The sequence below is a fragment of the Astatotilapia calliptera genome, chromosome 12 (assembly GCF_964374335.1).
Source record: "Astatotilapia calliptera chromosome 12, fAstCal68.1, whole genome shotgun sequence".
Classification (NCBI taxonomy): Eukaryota; Metazoa; Chordata; class Actinopteri; order Cichliformes; family Cichlidae; genus Astatotilapia; species Astatotilapia calliptera.
In genome coordinates, this window is record NC_137433.1 from 13,398,290 (window position 1) to 13,413,341 (window position 15,052).

Sequence of the window (15,052 nt, forward strand, 5' to 3'; positions counted from 1 at the left end):
TTGTAGAATGACTGTTGCTCATGTGTTTATTTGCAATATTTTAAACTTTACGAATCTTAATCAACTCTCAAGAAGTAACTCAAGTTTGCACAGACCCTGATGTTTTGTGATTCAAATGTAATTTATTATGAGTCCAGTTTTGCACTGCTGTACCACTGTTAAGGGAAGGTGTCATGTCAAGCTTTAGTGCCTGTAATGCTTTATAACACAGAATCTAACATGCCAGCTTGCTCTGTGGTATAAGCCTGCACTGTGTAGTTATGTGATGAACAATGAAGTACATAAAACTCTGACGTCTTGGCATTGATGGGTTTAATGGGTGGGGCTCGTGTCTTTTAAAGTTGCTGGGCTCTCCGGGCCTGCTCAGACCTGCTTTCTTTCTTCTCCTGTCTCTTATCCCCCCCCCCCCCCCCCCCCTTTCATGAAGGACAGATGCAGGTGTATTCAAGAGGAGGAAGGGTCTGGGGCCTTGACCTGAAACTGTTTCTTTACGGGTTTTTTTTTTATTCAGCATAAGTTTCAAATGTAGCTTGTGTAACTTAAGTACAGTAAAACACGAGTGTGTTTTCATGTGAATAATCAGTTTCTTAAAAGAAATGTTCTGCTTTTATGCAGCTTACTTTGGAATTAGCTGACATATTTGCGTTTGTAAGATCTGGGGGTGGGTGGTGGCTTCCTCTGTGAGGTCTGATCACATTAAAAACGATATATCATAGCTGGGCACCAAGTCCACGAGGATAACATTTTTAATGATCAATAACATTTCATCCACATCAGCAGAAAAGAAAAGAAGCACAGTGACATTGCTCTTCATTCATATGTCAAGGAGATATTTGTCAGCGTGGGCTATGTATAAAATTAGGTTGGTGTCAGCTGAATATAAACTATGGCTATTTATAAAAACCAGGCTGTTACTGAGACAATGTTCTCGACACGTCCAAAATACAGACGCCAGGCCCCGCTGGTAACAGGGGAAAGCTGTTAAAAAGTGCGTCTCCAGGGGCCCACCGCCATTGTAGAGAAAAATAAACTGACGGGAAATGTTGAATAGGGTTAAAGAAGCCTGGAAGTCACAGTGGGGTCGAGTTACACACACACACACTTTCACACAAACACACGAAGGAAAGGAGAAAAAAACAGGTTGGGTCCCGGGAACTTTTTAATACCCATCTCCGCCCCCGTTTGGAGCGTCAGAGCACCAGCTCTCCTGGGGCCAGTCCACATGCTCCTCCAAACTTTACGCACGGATGTACTCCCGTGGAAGTATTCAGCACTGGATTTTGAAGTGTTTCAGCTGAGCCGCGTTGTTCTAAATCTACTAGAAGCAGTGCCAGAGTCATTTGGGCGGCTTCGAAATCAAAACTTTTTAAAACTTTGTGATCCTTTTTTTTTAAATATATGACTCGCCTTATTCCAAAAGACAGATGCAGTAAATTTGGAAAATGGCCGGTGCCTTATTAAAGTGCTTAGTCTTGGCGCTCTCAGTATGCGCGCACAGACTTTTGGCAGACCCCCGCGTTGAGACGGGTGATGAATCCGATGACAGCGCCTCGACCCTGGCCTTTGTGTTCGATGTTACCGGCTCCATGTACGACGATCTGAAACAGGTGATAGAGGGCGCCTCACGGATCCTGGAGAAGACGCTCAGCCGGAGGACCAGACCCATTAAAAACTTTGTCCTGGTCCCCTTCCACGACCCAGGTACTTTTTCTACCTTTAACACAAGTTTGTTCTTTAACTAAAGAGCCACAACTTAAGAAACTTTTTTTTCGTGAAAGTGGATGTATGGAATGCGTATGTTTGTTAATTCATGAATATGATTATAATTTATTGGAGCATTGACTTCAAAGGAAAAGACTTTCTTGAATTACTACAAAGAGAGCGTGGTATTTTTATAGTTTCCGCGCCTTGCACTGATTTACTATTTATATCTGCCATTTACACACTTATACTTGCAACGCATCTCAGAACGTGTAGCAGAGTGTGCTGCTGCATAGCGGCTTCAGTGGAAGCCCACTTGTAGAGAGAAGTGAAACTGATGCAAGACGTCAAGCAGGGGAGGATATGCGAGCTCACAGTGGGTCTTGGGGACAGGTAAGGCTCTTCATCCCAGCCCAGCATCTTCCTTTCTATACGGGAAAGCTACAGCTTGAAAATAAGAGTGCTCCAATGGGGGGAGGGTGTTTGTGCGCTGATGGGAAGCATATGCTGTCTGCTTGTGTGTGTAATTACCCCAATCGCCACCCCACACTCACCCCACCCTACTCCTGCCTCTCCTCCCTCTTCTGCCTCGCAGCCCCCCCACTGGCCACCCGGGGGGGGGGGAGTTGTGGGGGTTGCCTACCCTAACGCCACACATTTTGTCTGTGTTTAATGCGCCTATGCCCTTGGGGACCTTGTAAACTTCCAAGATCCCAGAGAAGCCCTCTGTGGCTGACGAAGAGGCGTGACAGCGCCGTCGGTGTTTCCTCTCAGGCACTCTTGAGAGGTCGACAAGCACTTGAAAGCAGCTGGAGAAAACACCGAGAATGAATTAGAAATGTCATGGCCCTGACACATGTCTGCAAACTCTGTATCATTAGTCTCACAAAGATACTTCAAAATTATATTTGACAGTTGGAATAAAGAGCAATGACACACCAAAATCATGAGGTATACAAGACTGGATGAGGGTCTTTTTCTGTAATAACTGTGATGAAGTGCTCGTGTTTATGGAGGGCAGCAACACAATGCATTCCCTCTGCACTGGTTAATGTTTACTGTTCTGTAGTTTGGCCCCAGAAGACATCCAAATAAGTGTCAGGCCCTGACAGGCTTTTATCCATCATCCTTGGGTCTGGAAAATGATTATTCCGTCATCGTGCAAACTGTCGCCAGATTTTTAGTGATTTGTGTAAAACAAAATGTTACGCTGTAATTTTGTCAGCACGGCCTCTCTTGTGCCCTGTGATGTGTGATTGATATTCATGTGGTGCACAACGGCTGTGGGGCATCATTCTGGCCTTGATAAAATGTGCTTTGGCTTAATAGGGTTTTTGATGCTATGTGCTTTTCCTCTGCTCATAAGGGCAAAGCTGCTAAGAGGAAACAAACAAACGCTCTCCCTTCTAAAAATTCCAGACCATAGGCGTTTTGTGGTTGCAATGATTATCCTGTTCTGTATAGGCATACACTCTTCAGAAATCAGAACAGAACCGGCTGACTGGGTTTGATTTTCTTCACAGAAAGGTTTTTTTTCCTGATGTATATTTTTAATCTGACAGATATCGGCCCCGTGTCCATCACCACCGACCCAAAGAAGTTCCAGCAGGATCTGCAAGAGCTGTTTGTCCAGGTTCAGACACAGATTACATAAATTAATAATTTTGTACGAATGAAACCTTTAGATTATGGTGAACAGTATGTGGATTGCCAGCCCCTAAAACTGTAATCATGATAAGCAGCACATCTGTTGAATGTTAAGAACCCCAGATTGTACTGAATTGAACAGTTATTCAAATGTTTACTCATATAAGGCACATCGTTTATGGGACCGGTTCTTTCTTCTTTCAAAAGTAAATTAGTGCTGCTTTTATGGGTAGTGATTTAAACGTATTTAAGAAACATTTGATGTGTCTCTCCACAAAATGGATGTGTTCAACAACACGATATCTGAATGAACATTTAAAAAATATAAATATATGATTTTTTTTTCTGGAGTTTTTAAGCAAATGTGATTCTATCACACAGGGTGGAGGCGACTGCCCTGAAATGAGTATCGGAGCCATAAAGAAAGCACTGGAGGTTTCCCTGCCTGGATCCTTTATCTATGTGTTTACTGATGCCAGGGCCAAAGACTACCGCCTGAAGAGAGATGTTCTGCAACTGGTGCAACTCCGTCAATCACAGGTACAAGGCAGGGAATTTAAACAGGCCTCTTATACATCAGGACAAAACTGATACATACTTAATCAGTCCAATGTGTGCTCTTTATTCAATGTCAAACATCCGATAGATGCAGGCTTCTCTTTGATCAAATCTATGGTATGTAAACTGATTAAAAGAAAATAAAAACATGCCCACAAGCATCTCATTTGTATTCACTGGTGCTGAATACTCCCATAATGATCAAGATGCCATTTAACTGATGTTATCTGGAACACAGTTGAACCTACAAACACGAGCCCCATCCCACACTGTCTTTAGAGCCTCTGCATTTATTGCACGCTGTCACAAAAGGGATACAACAGCAATGCTGTAAAAAAGAAAAACCATCTGCATTCCAAAGAAGTTCCCGGGATCAGCTGAGTGCAGGAAAGTTGCTCGTCTCAGCCCCTACATGATGCATGACAATGAGCATTTGGAGCAAAGTGAAAGCGACTCAGCAGAAAGCAAACACTCAACAAATGTAATCCTCTTAACTCCTCTGTCCTCTTCGTTCCCAGGTAGTATTTGTGTTGACCGGGGACTGTGGAGACCGCTCTCAGCCTGGTTACAGGGCGTACGAGGAGATCGCCGCCACCTCCTCTGGGCAAATCTTTCACTTGGATAAGCAGCAGGTCAACGAGGTGAGAGCAACGCAGAGTAACCGTGCGCTCTGACGACTGGCCACCGAACCCCCATTAAGCCCTCACACATAATGAATTAGCCCCTAAATTGGAACTCTCTAGTGTATTTGAATATGAAAGCGGTGATATTTTCTAATAACAGAGGAGAGCAGGAGCAGAACAACATCAACTCCCATTTGACCCACCGATAATAGATGATAATGAGGAATTCATTTAGCCTAATCAAATGATTCCAGTGCTGATATTAAACTTCCTGGTCATACGATACGGGCCGGTGGTTCCTTTATATCGGAAGCAGCATGTAACAGGAGCTGAGTCTCAGAAGCCAAAGACAGCGGGGCTCACTTCCCAAGCAGACGTAAAAGAAGCCAGAGTTTCCTCTGGAAGAGACACTGGTATCCTACATGTCAACACAGGAGATGGCTGGGCAGCGCTGAGCTGGAGCCAACAGCTCTGCACACTGGTGGCCCACTGAACCTCTGAACTCAGATGTGTTTGTGTGGGTCTTTGTGTGTGTGGGGGGGTCTGTTTCCTGTCAAGTCATGCTTGCATATAGCTAGACATACAATGCCTGTGTGTGTGTGTGTGGCAGCTCGTTTCATTATCACTCCATAATCCTACCAGCTGTTTAAGGAGTGCTTAAAAGTCATTTTACTGTTGTCGTATTAAGGGAACAGGGGACCAAATGTAGTCTAGCCCTTGTGTCATACTGGGCCCTTTTTGGGTCCCTTTGTTTGTTTGCATGAAAGCCATTTTCACTGTGTTGGGTGTAGCATAGCCAAACTTGCCAAACGGCTTCGTTTTTGTAAAATATTTAAAATTCCAGTCTGATTTTCTTAAATCAGCCTAACACGGCTGAGCAGCAAAAATACTCACACTGATCACCCTCGGGACCGTTTTGGGCCCATTGACTTCCATTATAAACGCTATTTTTCACGCCAGAAATAATACGGTCAAATCGCTCATCAGGTCTCCAGCTTAGGTTTTGTTTTGGACTACAGGCCTTAGAGTTGTAATTTTTTTATTTGTCCACCGGGTGGCGCCCTTGCTCCACATGTGACGCCTGCTGGAACATACACATGTTCTCCAGCGGCCTGCTCGAGACAGATACCCGGAAAAGGCAGACTAATTTCCCGCGTACAACAGAAGCTTGGCCCGCTGCTCGTTCCGGACCATTTTCTACCCTTAGGTTCGTTTGATTTTTTTTTTTTTTTTTAATCAACAGGAAATGACGTATTTGTTTTCACGTGGTAGCGGAAGTGTGTGCTGCAGACACGGGAACCGAACCATATGCTCCGGCGCTGCGCGAAACACACCCGCGGCAGAGGCACTCCTCCCCGGGGGAGCAGGAGCAGCAGCGCCGCCTGGGGACATTTTTGGCTTCTGGAAAAAAAATTAAAACCGGATCGAAATTAATGTTCGTGCCAATCTTTTGTCCATCTAAAGGCCTAATTATAATAACAATAAAATATTACTTCAAATGTTTTTTTTGGAAAATATTTTATGTTTTATGTTTTATGTTTTTGGGGCAAAAAAAGCAGTGCACTCATGTGACGAAACCGGGATATAAAGGGTTAAAATCCGCGAAATGTAATTAAAACTTGACATGAATATTTCAGGGAGAAGTAGTTTTAAAAGACTGACCAATTTAAAGTGAAAAAAAAAATTAATATTTAATATTTTTATTGCACTTTTTGGGCGTGGTCGATAGTGTGCATTTTATGAAATGCGCTCCTGGAAAAAAAATAAAAGGCGATCGAAATGACTCTTGGTGCCAATCTTTAGTCAATCTAAAGGCCTAATTATAATAACAATCAAATATTACTTCAAATGTTTTTTTTTGAAAATATTTAGTTTTTTTGTTTTTTGGGGCTAAAAAAACAGGGCGTTCATGTAATAAAACTGGGATTTAAAGGGTTAAAACAACGAAAATATAATTAAAACTTTATGTGAATATTTCAGGCAGAAGTAGTCTTAAAAGACTGACTCATTTAAAGTGGTAAAAAATATTAGTATATAACATTTTTATTGCACTTTTTGGGGCGGGACCTTTTTTGGTCCCCAGGGTGATCAACGTAAGTTTTTTAAAGTATGACACAAGGGCTAGACCTTATACCTCAACACCAGATGGCTTTGTGCTAATGTAGCCCTATTATTTTGAACATAGTCTTTGTGTACATTTTCATATAAACAGGCTTTTTTTCCCCTCTTGGATTTACGCTGTCTGTCAGTCGCTTCTCTTTTTTTAACCTGTATGATTTTTTTAGCTCCTGGGTGGCATGCTTTTACCAAATTAATGCAAATCCTTTAATCCCTTAAAAATCCTCAGAAGTAGTACAAATCTAACCAAATATTCACCATTAATAGTAGTTTAATAATGTGCAGCCAAATGAAATATACAGTGTCTTTTTGTGGTCTCCAGGGGGGCCAGCGCAGAGAAAACAGACTGCTTATTTTACTCTCTAATCCCAGGATGTGATCTTTCATGGTTTCGCTTCTTCCAACACAGCTGCCCAGTGGAATTGGCTCCAGGTCCTCGCACAACAGTTTATTGTCAGCTCTGTGTGTAACACGCTCTTTACGCGCTTTAAATTTTAATTGGTTATGATAAGTGAGTGAAAATGGTAACACAGAACACAGGCAATGAGAACCGCTGTCTTTAAAGTGTTGAACATTTAAAAATATCTGCGTTCTTAAGTGCCCTAAAGTGCTGAAGAACAATGAGGAATGTGATGTTTTACTGGGTGATGTGATGTTCGCTCAGAGAAAGACCTGAGATTTATTAGTTTTGTGTTTCTAGTTGGTGCATACATGGATAACTCGAGCACCTTGATGAGTTGTTTATAAGATTAGCCTTGGGGTCTTTTCTGATTATGGGTGCTGCAGCGAGTTAAGGGAAATGGCAATGGTAATGGTTGCCAGGCATAAAATCTAGGTACCTTTTACCCACAGTCCGGCTAAACAAAAGCACTGCTTATCCTGTAGCTGAGCCTCTCTATGTGGAAACTCCCACTCAGAAGGAGCAGGGGATCTGTCTGGGTCTCGTTTACTTTAATAACCTTGATTTGGAGCGGGCCATCTTCATGCAAATATCCAGTAAATGCTGTGTTTATACCTGCGTAAAGACAGAGCTGACCTCTAGCCCGCTGGGAGGTCTGGAGGCAAGCTGTTCTACCTTACAGTGGCGCGGTCACGCATTTTCTTCTTCAGGTAATGTACCTGAATCGATGTGGGGAATACACCATCACCCCAGCTTTAGGTAACACTTCTTCTCTGCCCCATCTGTCATGCTTCTATGAATAGCAGCAGGGGGTCTTTCCTGTTACAGCCCTGTAAGCCTGATCATCTGAGACACGCTGGATGAGGTTTCACGGGGACTTAAGGTCCTTTGCATTCCCAGTGGTAGAGCCAGGGAGAGGCTACGGCGCTCGGCTCTTCTAGACCCTGCAGGCCAGCCCAGACAGGGAACTGGCCCCACCTCTGGGCTCTTCTTCTCTTTCATCTGAGGTCCGAGGGCAGAGAAATGCCCACTCCTCTTTGCTCTACCGCATAAGACACAGACATAGATGTGGGTCACTTCTAAGCAGTTTCCTGCTCTGACTGTGACGACTGCACACGTGGCAGACATTACAGCTGTTTCCAGTTGTAAAATGGCAAGAGGAACCAGCTGCTGTCAGGACCTTGCAGACCCGATAGAGGAGAAGTCGAGGGCTGATAATTAAATTATCAAAGGCTTTCCCTGTTTCATTTTTACGTCTGTGTCGTAAAACGTGTTGGTGTTGGCCTCATCTCTGAAGGGCCTGCCGAGGAAATGTTTTCATTTGGCTTCATTACAGGCACAGTTAAACCGTGATGCCTCTCAATACGAGGTGAAAACAAATATTAGACAGCAGCTGCTTGTTAAGCGTTTGGAAGATGGACGACATTTAGTTTGCTGTGACCGCTGAAATAGGACTCTGTGAAAAGTCAGTGGGCTTTTGCTGTGCTTCTGTTTTGATTTGAGTGAAAACAAAAGAGAAACTGCATTTTTAATCAGTACCTCGCTGATGATTACACCCAGAGGGTCAAGCACCTGTCAAAGCTGAAATCCTGTAACATCACAGATTCCTGTGGAGAGCTGCTGAGGGAAATTAAAGTCTAAGTAATGACTGTTTTTACCATCATGTACAATCAGCTTGTTCAACCTTTCTGTAATCTTTGCTCAAAGTGGTGGAATGACTAAGAAGAGAGTCACTGTCTGACCTCATCAGACTTCTTCAGCTTAAACCTTTCAGCAGAAAAGTGTGAAATGCCTGCCTGATTCAGTTTAATGCTTAGGTTTAATTCAAAACCACGGCCGTTCCCACAACCCGATCCACCGCTTCCGCTTTGTCTTCTGAGGAACAAGCTTTATGATTAATAAAACCTGCGCCGCTGCAGCGGGACTGCTGCCTGACAGGCTTCCACTGTGAGAGACACTTTTTCTGGGAATACGTGCTTGAAAGTGCAGAAAACTGTATGTTATCAGTTTGACAGCTGAGCTGCTTCACTTTTCCTTTGTTTAGGCAAAATCCGTCTCATGAATAGTTTTGTGATGAAAGAATAGTCCGAAAGACGAAGAACAGGGAAAAGCAAGGGCTTTGTGGGGGCTTTCGGAGTTAAGGCCAGTGCGTCCTTCCTGTCCCTCTCCTGCCTTTTGAAGTTTACCTCTCTGACAGTTTGATTAATGCACTCAGGAATATCTTGCTTGGTTGTGCTCCTGCAAATGCTGTGTTTTGCCTCCTGCCAGGTTTTAAAGTGGGTAGAGGAAACAGTTCAGGCCATGAAGGTCCACCTTCTGTCCTCCAATCATGACAGTGCCCAGGAAAACAACTGGGAAGTTCCCTTTGACCCAAGCCTCAGAGAGGTCACGGTGTCACTCAGTGGACCAGCACCAGAAATCGAGCTCAGCGATCCTTTGGGTAACTCATTCCTGCTTTTCCTATTTATTCTTATCTACTCCTAGCATTATCAGTGCTTTTAAAGAAAGTCATGTTTTTCTTTGAAATAACATCTGTTATGTTTCCTTTTCCAAGGTCGGGCAGTTGGTGTAGAGGAGGGCCTTAAAGAACTCTTGAATATTCCCAACTCAGCTCGTGTGATAAACCTCAAGTTTCCTAGACCCGGTGCCTGGAAACTGAAGGTATTTATTTTGGTGAATAAATCACAAATGTGTTTTGTCTGACTTTTTTATGATGCTGAATTCACTTCACACGTTTCACTCTAAAGATAAGCTGTAGTGGGCGTCACACTCTGAGGGTCACAGGAGTCAGCAGTCTCGACTTCCGCGCAGGCTTCTCCAGCGTACCTGTTACAGAGTTCAACCACACGAGAGAGAGGCCGATAAAAGGTGTCTGGCATGTGTCTGTTAGCTCTTTGCCTTTTATTTGACCGAGACCATGTGCAGAAAATTACCTCATGCCGATCTTCCTTTGTCCTTCAGGGCTCCCATCCCATGTTTTACTGAAATGCACCGGCCTGAAGCCTCCAGGTCATCTGAGCCATGTGGAGCTTGTGTCAGGCTCAGGCCGCTCCTTGCGAACGATCCCTGTACCGCTGCCCTCTGACCTTGGAAAACAAGGCCTGTGGAGTCTCCCGGAATTCCGCACCCCTTCCCAGAGCTTCTTCATCAAGGTAACGGGCAAAGACGAAGAGGGCTACCGCTTCCAGAGGCTGTCCAGCGTCTCCTACACCAACATCATTCCAGGCAAGGCATCCCTCTTCACCAAAGCCACACTGCAGTGTCTCCCATACCTCATCAATCTCTTTATAGCCTTTAACCTTTGTTTCCTCCCTTGTGCAGATGCTCCAGCTGTGAGCATGTCGACTGTAGTGAAGGGCGTTTATATGCAGCCAGCTGTGATTGGCTGCTCTGTAAAGAGTGACATTCCCTACAGACTAAGATTCACCAGAAGTGGAATTACACTGGGAAGCGAGAGGTTCTTTCAGTGAGTCTCTTCTCTATTTGCTCAGCACTCCATAACATTTGGCTCGCCTTCCTTCCGATTCCCTCAGATCCCCGAAGCTTCGCGCGCCTATTACCTCATTTAAAAGCATTAATTAAGTCACTCCCTAATCTTACCAGTGGGCACGCCTGTAAAGCATTAGTGCTGCCTCACTCTTGCATTTTATTGGTTCATCTGTCAACAAGTGGATATATACACAGTTGATTTTCTAAACATCACATACTCAATTTAACAAAGCAACTATTTTGTCTTGGTGTTGACTCTCTGGCTTGAATTACTTTCATGAAGTGCAGCTGACTTTTGATGAAAATTATTTCCAGTGCGTGGATGTGCCAAAGAGCCACTGGGTGTGACATGAAATAAGAGGAATATGTGCTGGCCAATAAACCAAACGTGTCTTTGCTTCAGGTATTCTGCCGTTGCATCATGGGAAATTCCGAAGGCATCAGCCGAGGACGAAGGCCCGTATGAGTGTATGGCGCAGAGCAGCGCAGGGCAGGGGTGGGCTGTAACACAGTTAACTGTTAGAGGTATGTCACACAACAACAATGCAAGCGCACACTCCCCTTCAGTTGGACGTGGGTGCGTTCCAGCCATTTAGATACAAACCTCTGCTTTATCGTTTAGACATAAACTAGATAGAAAGCATGTCTGCACAAATATTTGTTTTAAACATTGTCTGCACTCATGTTTCCACTAAAACAGATCCTCCTCCGGTCTTGAAGCCCCCAGTGAATGTGACATCTTCTGTGGGAGGCGTGGCTGTGCTGTCCTGTCAGGTGGAGGGAAACATGCGCCACAATTTGACCTGGCATCGAGGGGGCTATGCTATCCAGGCACGGGCAGGGAGGGTGAAGCTGCTGCCCAACTCTTACCTGCAGATCAGCGCTGTGCGGGCTCAGGATGCTGGGGAGTACCGCTGCGTGGCAACCAACCCCTACGGAGACAGCAGAATCGCCGTGTGGCTCCACGTCCCAGGTATGATAGCCCAATACCCTGCGGCTCATCTGCTTAAACATTTAACGCGGCAGGGCTTAACGGATCCTCGCGGGCCCCCGTCATCTGTTTTCCATTATTGCCTCGACCTCCTTACAATCAGATTAAGCCACTTCCTTTTCTCATCAGCAAAGACTTATGCGTGTTGAAAAGTGTGGCGTCTACTGAGGGAATGCACTCAGATATTTGCAATGACTTCAACAAACAGGCAAATAAATATGTCTTCAAGAATATCCTGTAGTTATGAAGTCAGACATGGAGTGTTTTTGTAATTGCTTTGCAGCCCACAGCATCAAGTTTGCTCTTGTTAAGCTTGTGATAGCTATAAATGACATCATGCAGCCTGTGACAAGGCCCTGAGTCATCGTCTGCTTTTTATTTTTTTTTACATTTTTTTGCCTTCCTTTGATTTCAACTGCAGAGGCTCCTTCTGTGGTAGTGCACCCGCAGTCCCTGGCTTTCTCCCAAGGCGATGAGATCCGCCTGGTCTGCTCGGCGTCCGGCTCCCCCCCTCCCCGGCTCTTCTGGAGCCAAGGCAACGTGTTCCTAACTAATCGGCCGAGGTAAGAGGGGAACTCTCAGCCCACTCGGCACCTCTGGCACAAAGGACTCAGAGAGTCATTACGTTCCACTTGACCTACATGCGCCATCGCCTCATCTTGTTTGCATCGCTTTGGAAATTTACATCTACTCATGTCAACCCTTTTTTTCCCCCCAAACCACAAGTATTTTATATGTCAGCAGTGAAATATACATTCGCACACACACAAATTTCTCCCGTGACACCAAACAGCAGCATAAAGATTCAGAGAGATGGATCTCTGTTTTACATCTGCGCTTGTAATCAACAAAAGTATCAACAAACATGAATCCTGTCCACTGTATGCTACAGGTTCAGTCTGAACCAGCATGGAGTTCTAACCATTAAAGGGGCCCTCCCAGAGGATGCTGGGAACTACACATGTCTGGCAAGCAACGAGGCTGGGACTGCCTCTCAGTCTGTGTCACTTAGTTATGCGGGTAAGTCAACACATCCCGACAGATGTCTGGTTGAGGATGCCAGCGCGAAGATATATTGTTGCTGGAATTAGCCTTTCGTCATTCGGAGTTGTTAAAGTTTCTGTTCTGAATAATTGCTTCTCTTCTGACTTCATTTTTAACTTCCAGTGACACGAAGCATTTTTGCCCGTGTTGACTGTTTTTAAGGCGCATTTCTTTTAATGATATCCAGCAGGATAGAGCAGAGTATACAGCAAGCGAACATGGCCACATACAGCTCTGTCTCACACGACGTGATGTTTCTCTCCTTGTTTGGTGAGCGCTGACAGTTGTGGGCCTGAAGTTTCACTCACGGCTGTCAGTTAGTGCTTGACAGAAACCGTAACACTGATGGATTATGGCAGCATTTTCCTGGGGCTTGCTGGTATTATACGCACTTGTCTCTGAATGTCATTTTTAACAACACTGATCTGTCAAATCAGGGAAAACCTTATAACACAGTAGATCATCTCATCCTTTCAGCTCAGCTGCCTGGGTCTAAAGTATAAGCATCATTTTTACATTCACATCAGGGTTTTTCTCATGCCCTTGCTGGTATAAACAAACAGCACATTACTGTTCACGTACAGTAGCGCTGCATGAAAGACCGGTGCATTGCTATAAACTAAAAAAAGGGGGGCCTAACATAAGGCCCGGGGGGCAGAATTGGCCCAGCAAAAACTCCAATCCGGCCCACTAGATGTCTTTAGAAAATGTGAAGGAGAGCATAAATTTTGGACTTTAAACTGTAAGCTTGTCCTACTGATAGACCTCCAAAACAGCCATTCATACTAAACCAAAGTAATGCAGAAATAGAATTTGCAATTAAACAATTAAATAAATGAATAAAATAGAACAACAAAAATGCCCCACTTTAAAACCACAGGAGAATCTGGCCCACGAACTATCAGTACTTCTGTAACTTTACACATTTATTTGTTACAGTTTAAGTCCACAGAGTCATGCTGACAAATTTCTTTATTTTACTATAGCAGCGTTTCTTTATCACGTGGAAAAACTGAGACGCACCTTTGAAATTCCACTTCTTTTTCTTACATTGAGATATCGCAGGGTTTAAATGTGCAGTTAAACTCCTTTGCACCGATAGAAAGGGGATTTTCACTGGTCCGTTTAAAATCAAAGTCCCGAGGCCTATGATGTAAAATGACTTGGACATCCCTGGAATAAAAAGTTCATCCCACTGATTTTTTTTGTTCTGCAGAGGCACCAAGAATAACAGTGGTACAGCAGGTTGTGCTAGTGACTGTTGGTGGTGATGCAACTCTCGAGTGTCAGGCCACAGGCTTTCCGTCCCCTCTTGTCCACTGGTTCAAAGGTGAGTTAACGCCATACACAGTGCTTTTATTAAAATGACTGTGGAGATGTCTCTGTTAGAGGACGACAAGCTTATATTGCTCGTACTTCCAGGTGAACTCGAGGTGGGCTCTGCTCCTTTTGTTGAGCAGGACGTACATCGCGGGACGCTGCACATTCGTGCCGTGCAGGAGGTCGACGCTGGTCAGTACAGCTGTGTGGCGAGCAGCTCTGCTGGAACCTCCTCTGGCACTGTTAGTCTGGTGGTTGGAGGTGAGGCCACACTACAGTTTTCCACATAAAACTTGTATTTCTCTCACATTTATACAAAGGAAAAAACATCCATCTGGCACCACTCTTCCTTCCACAGCGGGTCCATTGTTTTCCGAGGCACCGGCTGACGTGACAGTCAATGTCGGGGAGAATATCACCCTCCCCTGCACTGCCCGGGGATTCCCGCAGCCGACGGTGACCTGGCGCAGACAGGATGGCAGACAGATTCTCATGCGTTCAGACAGCCACAGTAAAACAATGCAGCTGGAGAACGGACATCTTCTAATCCAGAGTGAGTTATCACAGCAAAGAGCTTTGGTGTGCTGTGCGGCAGCCTCACGGTTTCCCTGCTCGAACTGGCTTGACTCAAATTGTGCAAGTATATATAGAAGAGTATCATATTAAATCCAGCTAACATTTTCTTAAGAGGTGGGAGAGCCGGGATGTCATTGCCATTGGTAAAGTTACAGTAAACCGATGCCTCTCGAATATCCATCCTGCTAAAAGCATTATCTCTGCTCTGTGAAAAGACTCTCCTTAAAATGTTGTTAATTATTTGGCAAGAGAAGGCGTCTGTCTTTGTCCTCATCAGGGCAGGGGGATCAAAGCTGTGAACTCTGGAAGATATTTCAGCCTGAAACATGACTATTCTTAGCCACATACCGTGATGCTTTGTGCTCCTGAGACTAAATGTTTATAGTGTGAAATATAATATTGGACAGGAACAGACATATTTACATGGGCCGTTTCTGTCACTGTTTCCATTTGCGGCTGCCCTCTGACCTGATTGGCTCCATCTGCTACAGATGGCTTTATTTTATTTTTTTTACCTGCAGTTTCAGAAATGTCTCTGTTCATATTGCGTAGTGCTCAAACGCCACTATCTCCTTGAATCGTGCT

General features: G+C 44.5%; 1 protein-coding gene across 1 annotated transcript in view; it reads left to right on the forward strand.

Annotated features, from left to right (window-relative positions):
* Positions 1-1,208: 1,208 nt before the first annotated feature.
* hmcn2 (hemicentin 2) overlaps positions 1,209-15,052 on the forward strand; it is a 49,798-nt gene continuing 35,954 nt past the window's right edge. Inside the window, exons 1-15 of the mRNA XM_080309014.1 lie at positions 1,209-1,701; positions 3,264-3,334; positions 3,730-3,888; positions 4,425-4,547; positions 9,316-9,487; positions 9,602-9,708; positions 9,795-9,915; positions 10,009-10,513; positions 10,940-11,061; positions 11,237-11,509; positions 11,949-12,090; positions 12,420-12,547; positions 13,788-13,901; positions 13,994-14,152; positions 14,250-14,444. Of these exons, the coding sequence (XP_080165140.1) occupies positions 1,443-1,701; positions 3,264-3,334; positions 3,730-3,888; positions 4,425-4,547; positions 9,316-9,487; positions 9,602-9,708; positions 9,795-9,915; positions 10,009-10,513; positions 10,940-11,061; positions 11,237-11,509; positions 11,949-12,090; positions 12,420-12,547; positions 13,788-13,901; positions 13,994-14,152; positions 14,250-14,444 (2,650 nt within the window). The 5' untranslated portion in view covers positions 1,209-1,442. The remainder of the gene's footprint in view (positions 1,702-3,263; positions 3,335-3,729; positions 3,889-4,424; positions 4,548-9,315; positions 9,488-9,601; positions 9,709-9,794; positions 9,916-10,008; positions 10,514-10,939; positions 11,062-11,236; positions 11,510-11,948; positions 12,091-12,419; positions 12,548-13,787; positions 13,902-13,993; positions 14,153-14,249; positions 14,445-15,052) is intronic.